General features: G+C 41.2%; 1 protein-coding gene across 10 annotated transcripts in view; it reads right to left on the bottom strand.

The window, feature by feature from the left end:
* The window catches only part of PIAS2 (protein inhibitor of activated STAT 2), a 35,793-nt gene that overhangs the window by 3,198 nt on the left and 12,702 nt on the right, over positions 1-19,893 (bottom strand). For 4 of the 10 annotated variants that reach the window (XM_072031569.1, XM_072031567.1, XM_038171448.2 and 1 more), the window contains exons 2-14: positions 18,604-19,078; positions 17,487-17,513; positions 15,655-15,739; positions 14,973-15,023; positions 14,759-14,849; positions 10,325-10,459; positions 7,312-7,417; positions 6,640-6,713; positions 5,591-5,751; positions 4,881-5,014; positions 4,296-4,467; positions 1,987-2,126; positions 141-178 (exon numbers count right to left, since the gene is read on the bottom strand). In XM_072031569.1, coding sequence (XP_071887670.1) covers positions 141-178; positions 1,987-2,126; positions 4,296-4,467; positions 4,881-5,014; positions 5,591-5,751; positions 6,640-6,713; positions 7,312-7,417; positions 10,325-10,459; positions 14,759-14,849; positions 14,973-15,023; positions 15,655-15,739; positions 17,487-17,513; positions 18,604-19,078 — 1,689 coding nt within the window. Of the gene's footprint in view, positions 1-140; positions 179-504; positions 667-1,445; positions 1,505-1,986; positions 2,127-4,295; positions 4,468-4,880; positions 5,015-5,590; positions 5,752-6,639; positions 6,714-7,311; positions 7,418-10,324; positions 10,460-14,758; positions 14,850-14,972; positions 15,024-15,654; positions 15,740-17,486; positions 17,514-18,603; positions 19,079-19,893 lie in introns of all 10 variants that reach the window. The other 6 variants (XR_011806009.1, XR_011806010.1, XR_011806007.1 and 3 more) reach the window with 3 other exon arrangements.

Below are 19,893 nucleotides of genomic sequence, written 5' to 3'. Positions count from 1 at the left end.
GCAAATGTGTTGTCCTGGTCTGTGGTTAGGTCTGAGCAAGTGGACTGCAAGCATGATATGGATGACAACACCCTGACTCAAGCAGCATGTCACAAAAAACAGGCTTAGAAGTTAAGCCCACAGCAGTTCAGAAAACATACCTGTGAATCAACTGGGATTAGTGAAAGAAAATCCAGACCTAGAAAGAAGAGAAGGATAATAAAATGATGCATCTTTCTTTTCTTCATACACAACAAGTTTAAGGAACTTTGTTGTTGTTGTCGTAGAACAGATTTTGCAATTGCTATACAGTTTCTAAATGAAGTGTATCACTGTGACACCACTCTCAACGACTTCAGGCAGCAGCAAAACATGTTTTCTAGTACAAGTGGCTCTTTTTAAGAATGAGAATGACAATGATGTATTATTCACTGGATATTGCAGGGTGGTTCAATGTGGTTGCTTAGATGGAGGTTGCCATTTGGAGCTGTTGGTTCATAATGCAAGTTTCACTGCATATTGTACCTGACTTGGCCAAACTGGGACATGAAGAGTGTCATCACATTAAAGATGCTGGAATGAAGTAAAGTCACAACATGCACAAGTCCAAAAACAAGCAGCAGGTCTCTTCCTCCACCCATGGGCAGCCAATAAGGAAACATTTCTAATATCATCCCCGCTTTGTGTCTAGACAGATAAAAGGAATGAAGAAGAGGAAACTACAAGTAGTTCAAGGTATATCCTCTAAGAGCAGTGAGAAATAGTGCCCGTCTTATACACCATTAGAGTGTAAGCATTTAAAGCAAGATGTTTAAAAATATGAAACCAATGAGAAATCACAGCCTTTTTTTTGTTGTTTTGAAATCTTGGCCTTGTGTTTGCTATGTCAACAGAAAGAAATGGTAAGCTTCCTCCCTCCCTCTCCCATAACCCTGTTCTGGCTCTGTTCTGGCCAGTGGCATCTCTCCTCTCCTCCATCAGAGAAAGTTAGAGACAAATTTTGAAGGAGATTTAAGCCCAGCTGCTTTTATATAATTCAGAGTTAATGGTCATGCATATGCTCAAACTTCAGTTGACAGAGATGAACAAAACCATTCTAGGCTTCCGTTCTCTCAGCTTAGTCTACTATCCAATTTGGAAATACAACAGATTTCTTACCAAGGGAGAAGTGGAGGGAGGGAGCAGTAAGGCAACCAAAATGAACAGAGAAACAAAGGGAATGATATCCATCCCCTTGCCAAACCAGTACTGAAAGAAGAGGAAAAAACCCAGAGATGTTGCAGGGGAGAAATGGAGACAGGCAATGGAGCAGGTGAGGGAAGAACAGGAGGCCCACGTGACACCTCTTGTCACAAGTCACCGTTTCCTGGGCTCTGGGTTCACTACGGCCGGCAAAGAGAACCCCCAGAGTCCCCCTACACAATTCTTTTCAAGGAGCCAGGATAGAAAACAATCAGTATCCCCACCTTTTGTCTGATATTTAGCAGCAGTGTTGAAGAATACATCATAGGCATTTAGGGTATCTCTAGGTAAAAAAATTCAATAGAGGTCAGCTTACATATTGTAGCTCACCTTAACCTTTTTCATACAATCTAGACAGAGCACCACTAGAATGAGCTAGCAGAAATCTCTACATTAAGGGCTGGGATGAGTCAGTGCCATTATATTTCTAAAACTTATACAAGCAGCTACTCTCCCTCACATCTACCACACGTAACAATCGGTCGTTTACACAAAGTCTAACTGAATACAGCAAGAAGTGTTTCTGGCTGCAATTCCAGAGCACCAGTGTCAGGGCATACCCCAGAAGCAAGGTTTTTCACATCACTGTTGAAGCACAGTCTCACACTGGGAAGACAGCTTGTACTAGACTTGTCTAGACATCACATCAGTGCAAGGCTACCTACAGTCTTGTCCCATTTAAAAAAAACTTCATCTCCAATTTTCTACCCACCCCACAGATTAATAAGGCTGTCTGAATGCACATGAAAAATAGACAGCACCTACCTGGTAAGTCCGAGGAAATACTGGATATTGGTGGGTGATGGAATGGCACTGGGTAGTCTGTTAACGAAGGAGGAATAGCAGCAGTATCAACCGTTGTCACGCTGGGCACTCTGACAGTAGATGGCTGATACATGAGAACCCTGTTTCAAACAGCATGGGATGTTACAGACGGCCTGGCCATTAGTTACAGAAGAGAAGTTATGCACGGCTGTGCACTCATTCACACAGTCACTGTGTCACAACACAACTACAGCGTGGCTACTCACTACACAGTACTCCACTCTAATTTCCTCTTTCATAACAGTCTTCATAATAACATGATCGTATCTTGGCTCTCAACAGCAGCTGTGACATAAGAGCAAGTTGGCATTAAAACAAAGTACAGTGCTGGAGTCACTGACAACAGTCCGTTGGGATCAGGAGTGGCTCTCTGTATCTGCAGATCAGCCTGGGAGGGATGCACAGGTAGCCTGAGCCAGGAGAAGGGCACTAAGTGTCTCACATCACTGTTCCTCAGGGATGACCTGTCTTGCCAAGGATGCAACTGACATGATTTACCCCCCTGGAGCACAGAATACCAACGCAGGAGTTAAGCATCAAACCCATCTCTGCTCACAGCTCAACCCAAGCTAAGCTCAGCTCCCCAGCAACATAGAGATAGCTAAAAGCTCTCCGCATTCCCACCTTCTGCCTGATTCTTTGCAGCACCATTGAAGACATCACAGGCAATCAGGCAGCCAGCCACATGCATAAAAATGTTTCATAAACTTCCAGTCAGGTGAAGAAATCAACAGTCCCACTCCCACATGTCCCTCATCCCCCTCTTCAGCCCACCAACCAAGTTACCCCCTCGTGTTCCTCCCCGGACTGCTCCACTGTGCATTTATGCTACTGCTGATTTCATAAGCTTGGATTTCAGACCCTCCTTTCTCAAGTCCCTCCTAAATTTCAGAATATTCACTTCCTACCAACAGGAGGCCACCCCATAGTTTTTGTCCAAAATTAGCATTTCAGGCAATGTTGTTTACAGGACATGAGCTATTCTCCAAAAGCCTCTTAGACTTGAATTTGAAGAATGAAACATGATGTTTCCATACCCAAACAGTAGGGAAAACTGTCACAGAAACAGGAAAACTCAGTCCTTTTACACTTATGGTTATAAACTGACATCTTGGACAAACACAAGAGCATAAAAGGAAGGCCTGGTGCCTTCTGCAACTTCATTAAAAGATGCATTTGTAGCTATCCTTATAAATATAGGAAAAGTGTCTCTTGCAAGACTGCTCACAACAAGCAACAGCACTTCAGCATCATTGCTGAAAGCAGTTGATGACCAATTATTTGCTTGTCAAAGAGCACACATTGCTGTAGACTACAGACAGCACACCTGCTCATCACTTTGAGGAGTAGCAGAACAGAAGAGTTTTACTAAAGCAGTAGTAATAAAATCAAAAGACAAGCCACTATACTGAGAGACACATACCTCATGCATGCAGCATGACTAACCAGAAAGCTGACACCTGAAGTCACTTTGCAGCGCACTGACTGAATGTCCTTTCCTCCCTGTGCATCCTGCAGCTCTCCTTTTTTAAGAGGGAAGCCACAGACTATGACTGCAGCCAAGTTGCACAGACTGGGACAGAGGGGAGAAGGCATGACGGTGAAGAAGCTGCTCTTTGTGCCAGTCATAGTGCTGAAGTTGGACAACTACAAAGTGGAGTTGACAGGGGACTTGAGGAGCTGTCTGTTGTGCCAACCAAGGTGCAGAAGTGATTGAAAACCAGGGCCAAGTGCCATTCCATGACATCCCAGATTTTAACAGGGAGACAGGAAAAAAGCTTATTGCCTTGACTGAAAACAAAGTGCCTCCCTGCCTGGACTGACAGAAACATGGATGAAACATGCAACATAGCCTTCTTCCTTGGCACCAGAGCGGATAAAGGGGGTAAGGCAGTGAGAACAGACTGTTCTCACTTTGCAAGAATGCGTTGATAACTTTGCAAGAATGCATGATGCTCCTGCACTTGGGAAAATCTGAAGAGAATCTTGTCCAATAGCTTCATCAGTTTCTTTTACTATGGAAAAACATCCCTTCAAACACAGCAACAGCGCAAGTTTTTTGAGAGACATAAAACTATTTAATAGAGTTTTGCCTGTACAGAGGTACTGTAGCAATACAACCTTCTACAAAGAGAGGCCTAGAAATTCTTCTCTAGAAGGAAAGAGCTGCATACCAAGGAGACTACAAGTGCACATGTCTACACATCAGTTTGAGACATTATGAAATAACAACTTTAAAATTGACAAACCCTTTAGTTGGGCTTCCTTGTGTTTCAGACATAAATATGCACTTCCTTTTGGCAGGAGGATCTTCTTCTTCATCAGAAGAGCTTTCAATTGTCAAATCAATCACATCAACTTTCTTCTTGTTTACCTCGTTGGCCACTGTCACAGAACATGGTTTGGTAACAACACTGGAACCTAAAACAGAAAATAAAATACCACTTTTTTTAAAAAAAGGCTGTTGTCATCAGCAGTTCCGATTTGCAGCAGAGGCCCTCATAGCCCAGGACCAGTTTTATTAGTATTAATACTCTGTGTCATAATGAGAATTATTGAGCACAAGCTTTAATCTTTAGCTAACAGTTTAAGGACCTACAACAAGAGCAACTTTTTTTTTTAAGTGCTATTATAAAGAACAAAGACAAAACCCATTACCACACATTTTTAGAGATACAACCTTTTTTTTTTTTAAAAAAGTTTTTTTAAAAATTATTTAGCACACACCCCACAAAACAGACATCAACATCCATACCCATTATCCCAGATGCAATTAAGTCTTAAGGCATCAAGCGTTTTTGGTGGTTTGCTACCAATATCCAAGAGGTACTCACTTTCTATTTTGGTGCACTGTGGACTTGAGACTTTCACAGCATCTTTTTTAGGCCTCATGGGGCACCAGGAACCATCTTCCTGGAATTTAATCTCATCCACATCTGAACATTCATTAAGGATTTCCATAAAGAGCCTGAAAAATAAAGTTAAGTGATTTTGATTCCAGGCTTTTCCTAAGTGAAAAGGAGACAGTTAAGAAGTTGATTACAATCAAGAGTGATCCACAGCACATACTCTACCCCTCATTTGTCTTCCCTGAGGACCAGCAATTACAACCTTTGTGGACTTCCATACATCAAAATCAAAGTATCCCAACCTACCCATGTTCTGCTCCAACATTATCACAGTTCAGAGATTCCTATATAGCAGTAGAAGCAATCACCCTTTGAATCAAGTTCTACAGTTTTTAAGCTAAATTTTAGAGTTAATAGCCTCACAGATTGTTTGTGTAAAAGGGAGACATCCTTAGATGTCACATTTGGATTTCTCCAGAGAAGATATGCTGAGGTTCAGGAGTCTGATGGTGCAGTTACGAGATGAGTTCTTGCAGTTTGTTACATGGGAATAGAAACTAAAGGATTCTAATGGTTCCTCCCAGTGTAATGTACTTTTGAGAAAGTAAAAATGGCTAAACTTTAGGTCACAAAAACAATTAGTACAACATGAAAGACTTGAAGTAATTTTGTATTCTGCAAGCTCAGTCTCTTACCCATCTAGTATTAGGCTCTCATAAGCTGCCTTTTTGTCGCAGACAGGACAGATCCAGGTAGGCTTCTTCTCATTCATTTGAAGATAAAGAGCAGCATCAAAACATTGCAGGTGTGTGCAAGTAACAGCCCGGCATGGGATTGTCAGTCTCATTTTTCCCAGCTGCAGGAAATGCATTTAAAGTATGTCAGAAGAAAGAAAGTAAAGCAGACCTGCATAGCTAACAGTGAAACCAGATGCAACCAGCAAGTTAACAGTCACTTTTCACTACAGAGTGCCCAACACTAGGTCACTGTGTGCAAATCCACTCCAAAGCACATACAAGGTGCCTGAACGAAGACAACAGCAGTCCTCAAAGTCTTTTACCAAGTTGAGAACTGTCAGAAACATTACTTCTGGGATATATATATATATATATATATATATATATATTTATTTTTAATAGGAATACCTACTGAGGCAACCACTTTGTTATTTCTTGGCCAAATATCTCAGGGTTCGATTATTTTGTGAGCTGTAGTTATGTTAGACTCAGAATGGCATTATACCCATTTCCACATAAGACTTAACATACCAGTCACAAACAAGGTAAGTTTCTACCGGGAAACAGAAAATCCGAGGCAGCACTACACCTTGTTACAAGGTGATCGGCTTATTTTTTCCTTGTTGGCATTAAAAGCAATACCACCAAGACCAGGTGGTCTGAAGTTTTGTTTCTCACTGTGCCCTTTAATTATTCTATCACCCTTCCCAGGTAGGCTCGATGCCTCCATGCACAAGATCGCTCCTTTTCAAGGCCTCAGTACACATACAGGTAGCAACTTGACTCTGACTGCATTACAGCTGAGGCATTCTCAAGTCTAAACCATAATTTGTTAAATACTGCTGCAATCAGGTGCTTGTAGGTGAACTCCTCTCTTCATTTGCATTAATGAATCAGTGTAACAAAAGCCAGCTAAGTTTCTGAAGCAGGGTGTTTTACAAGCAGACCAACTCTGCACTAAAAATGAAAACACAGATCAGTATATGTTAATATCCAGCCTTACTTACAGGACACATCAGAGATACCCGCAGACTGGTTGTGGCAATCTCACTATCAGGATCTGCAGTTAGTTTTTCTTTAACTACCAAAATAAATTAAGAAGTTAGAGATGGGTACAACTATTTAAAACACTAAACTTAATTCTCTAGCACATATACTTGTTTCCAGCTATCTAAAAAAGCCCTGAGCATCTAAGGAATCTAGTTCAGAGCAAACGCCACACAAGAATAACTTCACAGGCAACTGGCAAATTGCATCATGAGACTGTTTTGATGTGCAGCAGATGAACTTCTGGCCACAATGATTAGTAGAGCAAACTCTATCCAACATGCAAGGAGATAAAATCATCAGGGAGTGAGGTGTAAAGACAAGACAATCAGCAGCACATGCAGGTGAACAAAACACGTATTTAGGTCATCTATCTGCACCTCACTGCCCACTACACCAAACTGCTCCCAGCATTCTCTTGAGAACATTTTAGAGGAAATCTCTAGGTACTCCTCTCCACTAGCTAGGAACCTACACTGAATCAGTGCACGATACCTGAGCAACAGCAAAAAGAACCTGGGCATGGATTTTTCTTTTCAAAATGCTGCAAATCTCCCAAGTACTACCAGTTCTAGTTTTAAAGAGCCACCAACCACCCTCAGTAAGGAAACAGGAAGGTTAATTTGACTTACTTAGTGCTCTGGAATGATCAGGGTTTCTGATACCTTTCATTTTTAACCTCTGCAAAAGCATAGCTGAAGTGAGCTGACGAACGAGATACACAGACATGGAGTAATTCTACAAAAAGAGTAATTAAAGATGAAATATTTATTTAGCACCATATGTCCACTACAGCAATATGTCACTATTACACTGGTTGTAACATACAGTAAGAACAAAACCCATGCTGATTTTTTTTTGCTTTGTAGTTATGGAAATACTTTGCAAGTACTGACAGATGACTTCATTACTACATGTATGAAAGAGTCAATCTGACAGAATTCTTCCACTCACCAAGTCAAGTCACCTCGCTCCAGTTGTAACTTAACTACAAAAAAAGCGTTCTCTACAACCAAGAGACAATCTGGGCTTTTTCTTGAAAAGATGACTTAGACTGGAGATACAATTTCTTAAAACGTGCAGTCTGTAAGCACTTCTCATGTTTGTCTCCTATACATTTGCTTTTTTCCACTGACATTCTCTTTAATGCAGAGCTCAAAGAGAAACTTGCTATAAAGAAAAGATTAATGTTGTTTCAGGGGCAAACACCACCTTCAAATGGCACACAACAGCATCAGTTTCTTTGTACCTTTTCTCCAGCTTGCTGGTTTTAAGCCAAGCCTCATTAGACCATACCCACTCCTTTCAGGCTGGCCATATTCCCTAGCATTTACTGCTGTTCCCTAATTCATGCCACTCATCAGCTTCCTTTGTTCAGGTTTTCCTCTCGAAGGTCACAAGTGAAGAGTAGAATCTGCAAGTCCCACCACTGCAGAATAATAATGGTTTTATCTGCGTAACACTCACAACCTGCAATCCCTCATTTCCACTCCCTGCCAGCCACCTTCTTATAGCTCCTACATGATCAAGCACTGCGCAGGAATTTTAAGCACAAGAAATCTAACACCCTGCTCCTCCTTTACCATCCATACCAAAGACAGCTCTTACCTAGACAAACAGATAAAGTTATCAAAATGCACAGGAAGCCACTAAGACAAGTATCTTGCTTTCCCCATTCCTGCAAAGAACGACTACGTTGTGTACTGTTTATTTCCTACAGAATCAATATTACAGGCTCTAGCCTGACCAGCTCTCTGGGACAAACACCTGCTCTCCTCAGAAGCACTCCTCTATCAGAGAAGTAGATGCCAATAAACCCTTAGCACATCAGCCTGCTGGCACTCCACACTGTCCCCAGAGGTCTCATTTAGAAGATGAACAGCAAAGGCCTGCTACACAAGGTCTTCTACTTAGAACAGAGCCCCAGCATTAAACCAGAGGACTTACTTCACCTCCCAGGACAACGGTGCAAGGCTGGAGCAACCTCCAATTCATCTGCTTGCATGGAGAAATATTTTGGCAGACACAGGAGGAAGAAAGCATGGGGACAGAGGGAGAGCCAAGACTACACACAATCCAGCAGTCATTTCTAGAGTTTTGTGCTTTGATCAAGAAGAAATGGCTTAGGTCTTTCCCATCCTCATTCTGTTTTAGGAAAACTTTGCTGTCAGCACCGCCCTTCATTCCTTTGCTGAACATGAACTTTCTACTTTTTCTTTAAAATTTAAGTTTCTACAAGTTCATACTGGAGTCTCACTTAAAGTATATGACGTCTCCAGCACAGATTTTGATATTAAAGGAGAGGTAAGCTACTCTGACAACAGTTCACAAGGACTTCCAGAAGTAGCCACATATGATGGTAAACCAATGACCACTTATTCTTCCAACAGCTGCAAGAGCTGCTGCAACAGCTACATAAGTCTAGGAAGAATTTATAGACTTCTCACTTTCCCCTCTTTCCTTAGTAAATCTCCAGGAAGATTTCTAAGTAATCACTTGGCCACTTGAAAGACTAATTCCTTCTAAACTAATAACTTGTTTCCCCAAAACCAGAAATTCACTTACAGACACCAGAGAGCAAAAGGTATCACATCTGTCACCACCCACCTCATCTCCTGCCACAGAAGCCCAACACTCTTTTCCTCTTCAACACAGCTTTCCATGAAGAACTGAATTATGAATATGCCTCCCTCTCTCCCCCCCTACCCAGGTCTCCATTACTCCCTGTATCACCACTCGAGAAGTCAGTTTCCCCTCAAGTCACCTAAACTTCCAGGAATACACTTCATTTTTAATGAAGGACACATGGCTTGGATACCCTGCCTTACAAAGGCACACCAGTATGGCCCAAGCACAGCATCACCAAGATGCATCACACCCCACAACAGTTGGCACTGAGCAGCCTGACAGCTGCCCTGTACACTTCCCAGGGACTTTCCACCAAGGAGCTTTCTGAGATGGAAATTCCATCTGATTTACCTTATTTACAAGCACAGTTTTAACTGAGGAAAGACAAAAGAAAAAGAACCTCAAAAGAAAAGATGGAAATATACATAAGCTAGTTCTTCCTATAAAAATTCCTTTTGTAGAAATATTTGGTATTATTTGGTTAAAAAATACAAAAAGCCCCAAGAACAAGTTTTTGTCTTCTCTCCCACTCACAGGGCCTTAGCACATTTGCACATTTTAAAAGCCTTCTCCAATGAATAGCTACAAAAAAAAAAGAAAACCCTTTAAGACATGGCTACATAACCTCACATTCATATAATTATACCATCAGGCTACAAAATAGCCTTCCCCTTTTATGTCTGAACTGTTCTTTGTTTACACCACAAAGAGAAAGTTGTTTCTGACATATTTCAGGCAACCCCTAATGACAAACTTGTCCAAAAAAGCTCTCAAAGAAAGCCATACTCCCCCATCCATGTGAACTCAATATGGTCTCTGCAATCCATATGCAAGTTTTTTTGTGTTACTGTAAGCTACTATACTTCTAGAGCTACCTTTTTTTCCTGGCATCAGAAATAAATGCAGCCACTTTGTAACACCTTATGTCTTGCCGGCATTATCAGGCAGTGGGTTAGAAGGAACGCTAGACAAGGTTATTCAGACTACTGCCTACATCCCACAAAACAGACAGCTTACCTTTCCAATTTCAGAAGCCCAGGAAATGGAAATCTGGTTTGGCACTGCTGATGACAACCTAACTAAAGATGTTATATTCAAGGGACGCCCAGGTCGCTTCTGTTCAATTCCATTTTTCGGTGGTGGAGCATATCCCTGAGGGAAGAAGAGACAAAAAACATTACCACTGTTAATTGCTTAAACAACTTACTAGTTTAAAACTGATCTGTGAGAAACAAGTGAGCCTAGAGGTTCTCTAAGCTGGAGACTGATATACCTTAAAATGAGTGATTTCAGTCTTTGATAGTCCAATACCATAACTCAACCACAGTTTTAAAGCATTTTTGATTTTAAAGAGATTTTGCAGAAGTGCTGAAAAGGTAGAAGAGAACACAGTTCTGGTCCAGGTAAGTTTACTGGAGCAGTAAAAAGCAGTGCTGAGACTTTCAAAAAACAAGAAGTTGTTACTGCTCCCCACACCCCAACAATAGCAATCAGAGCCTCAGAAGGACAACCTCAGCAATCAAAAGACAGCAAGTCACAAACTGTTAATTCAGTCTTTTGTGTCCAAAGAATGCTTCACTGCTTATATTTTAAAAAAATGCAAATTCTTGTCCCAAGAGCCCAACAACCCCTTGGTGTCTGCTTTGCCTTGCGTTAACTACACCTAGCTTCACAAGCAACAGGTTGTCACCTGCACACTCCAGTGAGAACCCTGAAGATGAGCTGCTCATGGAATACCAGGTGTATTTAAGAGCTAAGAGGCCTTGTTATTGTTAGCAGAAAAACACATCTACTAGGTACTAAGAAATTCTTAAAAGCTGTGCAACTAATCCAGACCAGCTTCTTTCTGTAGTTTTATGACATACAATGCTTGCAGACTGAATCAGAAGCCACCCAGTTCCCTTTTGCCTCTAGACAAGCACACTTCAAGCAGAGGGTACTTGTGCTATGTGAAGCACGTGGCCCAACTGCAGCTTATTCATCTCATCCTGCAACCGTCACTGTGAAAGCAGCCAGTCTGTAACAGGAACCCAGAAGCTGTTTGGAGCTCAAGCAGATATCCTGCAGTCCACTCATCTCAAGATCTCATCTTGCATCAGAAGGATGCCAACAAGAGACTGGAGCCTGCATCTTGCACAGAAGTGACTGCCAGATTTCATCCCATTCAAGACACTGTTGTTCTACACTAGAAACTCTCCAGAAACAATACACTGAAAAAAAAATTACATGTTATTTAATGCAGAGTTAACATGCACAGTCATAACCTAATGTTTCAAAACAGAGTTACTGTGAAAGACGACTGCTGAAAATAAAAACTAGAAGTAACAGCAACAATTGCTACTTCATCAGAAACTCCCACCGAGTGCACAGCATGTGTTCTGTGTTCACCTAATGATATGGGAAAGCAATCTGAAAAGCTCCTTTGCTAGTAAACACACAACTTACAGCCTTTGGTGGAAACTCAAGCAGAACCCTCTCTAGAGGGTTATTGCAGAAGCACAGTACAGCCAACGCACCTAGGCCACCTCTCCCAACAGTGAATCAGACAGCCCAGCACAAAGCAGACTGCCTGGCCATTTTTAACTCATTTCAAGGATTAGTAATGATAACCCTGATGTTTCATTTAATTCTTAGCTCCAATAAGGAGTTTTAGGGATATCTTCACATTGTATCCAGTTGGTATTTCTGAAGTTCCCAGTCACTTTCCTTTTTTGAAGTATTTTTTCTTCATAGCTGGTATGTAGGCAAGACCGGCAGGAAGCCTGCTGTATCTTTTGTTTTGTATTGCCACATAAGTCATCTCAGGCAACTCAGAACTGAAGGCCTCTTCTGCTTACTGGAACAGCATGCCATAGAATAACCACTGCCCTTAATCCAGGGCAGGCTCTGCAATTATTGTGTCATTTCCCAGGTTTCCAGAGCAGTTCTGCCACTAGTCCCTACTCCTCCCTGGAAAGCCCACCCATGGCTGTGCTTCACTACTGCCCTTTATTAATTTTGCACAGGGATACTGCCTGCAGTGACAGAACAGGGACCCAGGTCTGCCAGGCCAGAGCGGAGGACAGCAATTGCTGAAGAAATCTTCTAAAACTGCTTCTCGCCCCAAGCGAGTGACAGTAGCTATGAAGAGTCTTCCCATGTGTGCTTTATCACAGTATATGGAGGCAGCAGATGTGTGAAAAAGCAAAGAAAGAAAGCAAAGAATGCAACTATTTGTGTTTTTCTTGACATCTCCCATTTTTCCCTTTTTGGAAGGCTGACTCTGCTTCTCTGCGCTTCATTTCAGTCAAGCTTTTGATGTTTTCTCCCATACAGAGAAGACCTTCAGGGGTCAGATTCAATCTTGTACTCCTAAAACACATTAAGAACTACTGTTCCTAGCCTTCTGGGACTTAGAGAGAACACTCTGCTTGCCTATCACAACCAGCTCAGTAATACTGCCCAGTTAGGCTGCCAATTCCAGCAGCTAGCATGTGCCAGTTATTTGGGTCTAAGACTTCCATACTTCTTCCAAGAACCACAATGGTCAAAAAAGGTGGACTCTGCTGTAACCAAGAAGTATTAAGAGAAAGTCTGATTGCTCTTCCATGTGGTCATTCCCAGCCTGCCTTGTCAGATTTCATTTTTGGCCTTTGAAAGAGACATGCAGTGGTCTACAGAGGTTCCCTGGGATGAAAAGCAAGTTATTTCTTTGGACTTTTGAGTTATATCTTGCCTACACTCGCATGAGAAGGCAACATGAGAATCACCTGCTGTAGGACATTATGTATAAAATTGTTGTTACTTGCCAAGACACCAGCATGTAATGCTCCACAATTATTCTTTTCAAGGCAAAACACTGAGAAGTAGACAGAGGCAGCTGCAGGAACACAAGGGAACACTGCAGTAGCATGAGCTGGCACAACCTAAAGCAGTATTGGCACACTGGCAGCACTTCTTTGAAGCTTCTGATAATGAGAGCAGCCAAGGAGATAACCTAGAATAATTCAGACATCTGCAGAGGCATGAACTGCTATACAAGGGAAAGGCAGAATGTCAACTTGTACAATTCTTAAATGAGTACCAACAGAGCCTGGTATCACTGATTAATTGCTTAACACTACTGAAGTGGACAACTGTTGTCTCTGAGGTAGAAAAGTTGCCAAGACAAGAGTCATTTATTTACTTTCTCACTTAAAGTTTCTGCTGAATAGAATAACGAGCCATCTTACCGCATGCAGGAAGAACCTACCGGATTTAAATCTGAAGCAAAGTGAAAGTCCAAGATCAGACGATTTTTGCTACGACTGTGACATGTTACACATAAAATGGATAGCACAGCACAGTATAACAGGTATAAGGTATATTAACAAGACTGAGAACCATGTCATTGATATCAACAGAAAAACAGACCCAGTTCTTTTGGGTTGCTTGAAGAAAGGAAGACATCTTCAGAAGAAAGGAAAACCTCCAAGTTTATCACAGAGAACAGCTTGTGTCTGCAGGAAGTATTGACCAGGAAATGTCTCAAAGAAACACTTTTATATGCTGAAGACAGAAGAAAAGTGGTGCAATCGTTAAAAAAGCTAGGGAGAGTCATTTAGGTAGATCAGAGGCAAGAAAGTAGTCATGATCACACGTGAATGGGAAGAAGCATAAAGGAAGAATAGAACACGATAAATGTATCTGACATGCCAAGAAGGCAGCAAACATTCTGAGATAACATTTCACACCTTTATTCCCATCATCCATTTTACATACACTGCTGAAAAAAACTCTACATTTTCCATCTTCCAGAAGTGTTTCAGAATGAATTGGGTAAGAGTTTTTGTAGAGAAATACCTGTTCCAGATATTTGTTCACAAATCAGAGTGCTTTCTACCTTTTCGTATGTATTTAAGCCTCAAGGTGGCTCTGCCCACCCCATAATTTTTATGGTAGAAACCAAAGTGCCTGACTGCTAACACTGTTCTATTCCAGGATTAGCAACTGCTAGGAGCCCTACACAACATGCCTGTTCTTCATCCCTGTGGTGAACACTTCTCTAGCCAGCCAGGTGCAGAACAGCATACAAATACATCCACAAGATGATACTGTTTCCTCACAAGTAGCAACTCACACCAGCACACAATGTGAGGGCTAACCAGTGAGGGCTACTGCCAATCAAGTCAAACTTAATTTTAAGACCTAGAAATGAAGATTCCACATGTTCTTGTTCTGTTACCCGCACAGATGAGGCTTGCTACAACTGGCTAAAATGTAATCAAGCTATGCAATGGCTGTTTGATCATTTATAGCAGTAATGGCTCTCTCACATAGGCACACAATTTGTGTATTTGTTAACATTAATATCTGGAGAAATTGGAGTGCTTGATAATAGCAAAGTGCTTGATTGTTTTAGCAAGCTAGCATTACAGAAAAACAAACACCTGAAATCAAAGAAACCACAAATACATGCAAACACAAGCTTACCGGCAATGGAAACAGCTTCCCATTTACTTTAATGCACAAACTATTAGGGTAATTATCTTCTTGAGGACAGCTTGTCTCTGCCAGACATAACCTATACCCCAAAAAACAGAAAGCATAATTTTCAAGTGTCGCTACATTCATATGTCTCCGCAAACATCAAGACATAAATCCTTAATTGGTTTAATAACATAAGAGAATATCATGAAAAAAGTACCTTAGCTGAACTTGGACCGTGTAATCTCTCCTGCCTCCTGGCAAGAAGTCCCTATGACAGAGAGAAAGGAAAACCAAAGCACCTCTTTAGCCAGCAGGCCTCATAATCCAGTCACACACTGAAATAACAGGTACACCTATTCCATCACTAAGTGTTGCTCTTATTTTATTAAGTTATAAACAAGTCTTATGAGTGACACCTCTGTTTAGGTACTGCACATTAAGCAGGACTTTAGGATTGCAGTCTTCTCTCAACAGCTTACAGTAACAAAGAATGGTGCTGCCAGAGGGGGGGCGGGGGGAACAGTTTTTTTGCTATCCAAAAAAAACTGTTCACATCACAGGTCCTGTAAGAACATGAATCCTGGGACAAAAGATAAAAGCAGTCTTCCATTCCTGCAGTCAGGAAATATGCAGGGGATGAAAGCCCACCACCTCTCCAAATAGTAACAATTACTGTTTCAAGTAATTGTGAACTCCTCAGTGGCATAAGATTTAACCAAATACACAATTTTTTTATGCTAGTTCTGGAAGAAACCAGAACAGATTAATTCAGTATAACTATTTGAGGATTATCATCCGCCATCTGCAAGCTTATGGGATGCACCAAAATTAAAAAGAGAATCCCCTTGTCCTGAACTTTTGTAAAAGTGATTACCTATGCTATGCCAAACACTTCTTACCTGGAAATACAGATTTCTCTGACCTGCTGAGGTGTTAAAGCAAAGATAAAAAACTTCTCTTGGAACCTCTGTATACTGCTCTGTACTAGAAAAAAAGAGACAAGAGCAGGTTTAACCATGGTGATTAAAATCATTGATTAGAACAGGACCTGCAACTGAGTTTTTTTCCTGAAACAAGGCACAAGTCACTTAAGAACACAATCAAATTGTTGTTGAACTGCAAGCCACTGTCAACAGGAAAGCAGAACAAACCATTCATTCAGCTATATTCAGATGGCTAATATCTCATTACTTTTCAGTATTAAAACAGCTTGGTGAACTGTGCTATAATCCTCAGGGGAAGAAAGATACAAACACAACAAAATATAATACTGGATACCTGGAGAAAGTACCACCAGAGAGATGCTTACAACTATTTTAAGGTACTATAATAGGAAAATGTACACCAGAAGCTATTAATGGACAGCTAGAAAATTACTCAGTGAAGAAACAGCTAAAGGTAGCTAAGTCATTGGGGAGGAAGGTAGGGAACAACTCTTAATGCTGAAGAAGCCAGCTGGACAGTGTGTCTGGGAATGGTCAGCACTAAACTTTGGGAAGGGGGCGTGTGTCAAAATAAAGATAACTTTTGTATCAGAATCCGACTTGTCTCTCAGTGATGGCAAGCAACAGTATTCTTTTATTAAGGATTCATAATACATACATTGTCCTTTTCTATATCCTTTTGACTTGAAGAGTTAGAAATCTTGACCTGACATAAAGGTAAACTGTTGGAGAAGTCCAGTCTAAAGTATTCAGCAAGGAGAACGAACCTAAAAATATCACCATTAAACCAAACTAATGAATTAGGTTGACATGTACGCTAAAACATTCAGAGAAGAAAAATCTGCCTGGAAAACATTCAGAAAGGAAAAGCCCAGGTGGAAGAAACACACACAAGTTCCTCCAGCAATTCTAATACAGTATCATGCACTCATGTGCACACATTAGACAGCATTTTATATTTCAAATACATAATTTCAATATTTGGGCACATTTTGAATGGAAATTGTTATTGTATCAAGTGTGGATTCAAGCTAAACCCCACATCCACACCTGCTCTTACGTCTTCATATACACATCCCTTTCAGAGAGCTGCAGTAAAGCAGACTACTCCAAGCACTGACCTATGTGCCCCACTTGATTTATGAATTCTTAAACACACATTTGTTCCATGTCCCAACCACTCACATCTACTAACTTGGACTATGATCTACCCATATCAATCTGAAAATATTTATTAAGGAAGGGTTTCCTTCAAATTTACTCACAAACCCAAGTTAGAGTCACTAATTCATTATTTGCACAGCAAGCCATTCCTCACTTCTCATTTACACACTCCTTCTCACACAGAGCTGCAGCTCCAGCTGCTGCCATTTTCAGGTACTGTGTTCTGGGAAGAGTTTTAAGGCCAGCAGGTACTCAATTACATTCCTCCTGTCTCCCTCATCCCCCATCCAAACATTTCAGGACCAGGTAGGTAAATCTACTTCTATGAGAGCTGGGCAACATGCAACAGAGAGCCTACAGTTTTCAAGGGAAAAGAAATTTCATGCAACTTTATAACACAGTAACATCCTGATGAAGCATTCATGTTAAGAAGCAAGCATTTCCAAAGCAGAAGATAGCTGTTACAGATGGTTTTCCAGCATGTTACTGCCACCTCCAGGTATCATTGAACAAACAGTATCAAAACTCAGGTATCAAAAAACAAGCACTAACTGCATGGCAGAAATACAGTGCAGAAAACACACATTAGACAGGAGATGGCAACCACATGGCTGGCAACAAACCTGATTCATTGTGAGCCAACAGTTGTGCTGTAATACAGAATAATTAAGAAATATAATTAAGATATTGAGCTACTGTATAGAGTGAACATAAGGAGGAGGAGGCCAGGATGAGCTGTGGAGCCAGCCAATACCAAAGCACACATTAATAACAAGCCCATCCACGCATTAGGACAATGATAGGGAGAGGGACCCAAAACAGGGAGAGGAACCTTCTCCCTAACAGGGCACTACGACACACAAGCACAAGTGACAACAAGCAGAGTAAGGAACATTTGCCAGTAATGCTTGCTGCTTGAGATAGTGGAGGGTGACCAGCATATGCATCACTTAGGTACAAGTCACAACCTAAGACACTTATCACTTACGAAACTGAAGAGTTTAGCAGGATGCAAACAGCTTGCAAAATGCTAAGAGTGTTGCTAAACAGTATTACTAAATTATTACAGAATACCCTATAAGGTAAAACAGGTTGAATTTAAAGCCTATTTCCAAATAAATATGCTCAAGAATGAGGCACTTGAATAAGCTAACTCAGCCTTCAGGTTGTTTGTAAGACAAAGATCTGCTCTGCATTTTAACCTGCAGTATGGCAACAACCAGCAGACTGAGAAACCACCACTAACCAAGTACAAAATTCAACATTGGTTGCCCAAAGTATGCACCGCAATGCAAGATGCCAAAACCAGCAGAACTGTTGCAATGAGATAAATACAAGCTAACAAGCCAGTGAACTTGTTCTCCTTACACTGCAGGAATTTAACTACTGACTTTGAAATCTTTTCCCTGCTGGCCCTGACAGAGGTGTTCCTCCCTTGTATAAAACAGACACTTCAGGTTTAAATCATTCAGCCAGAAGTAACTGAATATTGAAAGGAGGGTCATGATTATCTTTAAATCTAGGGTACTGGCAGAATAGAATACTTTTTATTATTACTAAAGTGGAGCTTGGCACTTTGGGGAGCAAGAGGTGGAGAAAGGGCAGGGCTAGCGCTAAGGAGGGAAGGGAATTTCCACTTTTCCCCAGCTGAAAAAAAAAAAATTAAGCCTGGACTTTGTACTGTCATAAGCAGTATCTATCCTCCAAATTAAACAACCTGCAGTATTATCAAACACTTACCTAGACTTGTAGGTTTTATGAGCACATCTAGCACGTCGTAAAAAGGCAGGCTTTTCAGTTGAACATCAGGGTGAACAGGTGGAATCGGAGGGGATGGCTGCTGCATCTCAAAGTGAGCCTTAGTGTCTTGGAGGAGCACGGAGCTGACAGGAGAGGAAGGAGATTGAGGCGTGACTGAAGTAGAAGGGAGCGGGTGAATCCCAGCAACAGCCAGGTCAGGCTCCACAGGAGAGGAACTACTGTCCAAATTGAAAACGGCAGGTTTTATAGCTGATAAGTCTGAGAGTCCTTCAATCGTCCTTGGGTACCGACGCCTATAGAGTTCTCGGATTTTTATCTGAACTGCTGGGCTGCAGCCGCTCTTCAGTAGGTGCAGTGCCCTCATCAGGAGGTCATGTTTCCGTCCACTTTTATTACGTCCAGCAAAGCCCAACAACACTTGTAGTTCAGAAACACGAAAACTTGATACCATATTCTGGAAAGAAAAGTTAAGAGAAGCATAAGTGAACTGACCGTACAGCAAGTCATCCATTCCAAAGGGTACAGTGAAGATCTGAACTTCCATCATTCCAGTTCCTCCGCAGTCACCTTAGATATTTCTACTCATACCCCTACCCAGAACAAGAGTACAGTTAGCTTAAAGCAAAGAAGTAACATGTCCAGGAAAGTTCAGTTTGGTTGTACTATTTATTTTAAAGACATCTAATTGTTTCTACAGCAAAAAAATGCAATGCTATCTGAATTCCACAGGAAGCCAGAAGCATTGTCTGATACAAAACGTCTCACTTCATGAAAGAAAAAAGCAAATGAATCAGTGTTATCATCTGTTCTCTAGCACATTTTAAGAAATAAAATAAGCAAGCATTTTAAGTTCTGCATGGCTTATTCTGAAACGTCCTTGATTTCAGGCAGCACATTAAATGCATGGCTGATCAGAGTCAGGCACATCAGGTTTCACCCTTGAAAGAATGGCACAGCAAGACAGAAACTGCTTTAAAGTTACACCATTTCACACTAACTCGCTGTTTAAACAATGTAACTGATTCTACCAGACTGTGACAGAAAGCTTCCTGTCCTTTCAAACCATGCTCTGGTACCATCTCCAAGATCACTTCAAAGGAAGTGATGCTATTTACTTGGTTATCCGAGTTCATTGTGGAAGACTGAGGATCAAACCATGAAGTTTATACACAGAAAGATTCTTATTAAAACAAGAGATACTACCCAAGGGAAAGTGATTGTCTCCCTTGATCAGAACAACTCAATACACTGGCATAGGTGGACACCTGG

Source organism: Anas platyrhynchos, chromosome Z (genome assembly GCF_047663525.1).
Source record: "Anas platyrhynchos isolate ZD024472 breed Pekin duck chromosome Z, IASCAAS_PekinDuck_T2T, whole genome shotgun sequence".
NCBI lineage: Eukaryota > Metazoa > Chordata > Aves > Anseriformes > Anatidae > Anas > Anas platyrhynchos.
Note: the sequence above shows the minus strand (reverse complement) of the source record. Positions and strands in the feature narration are given on the sequence as shown.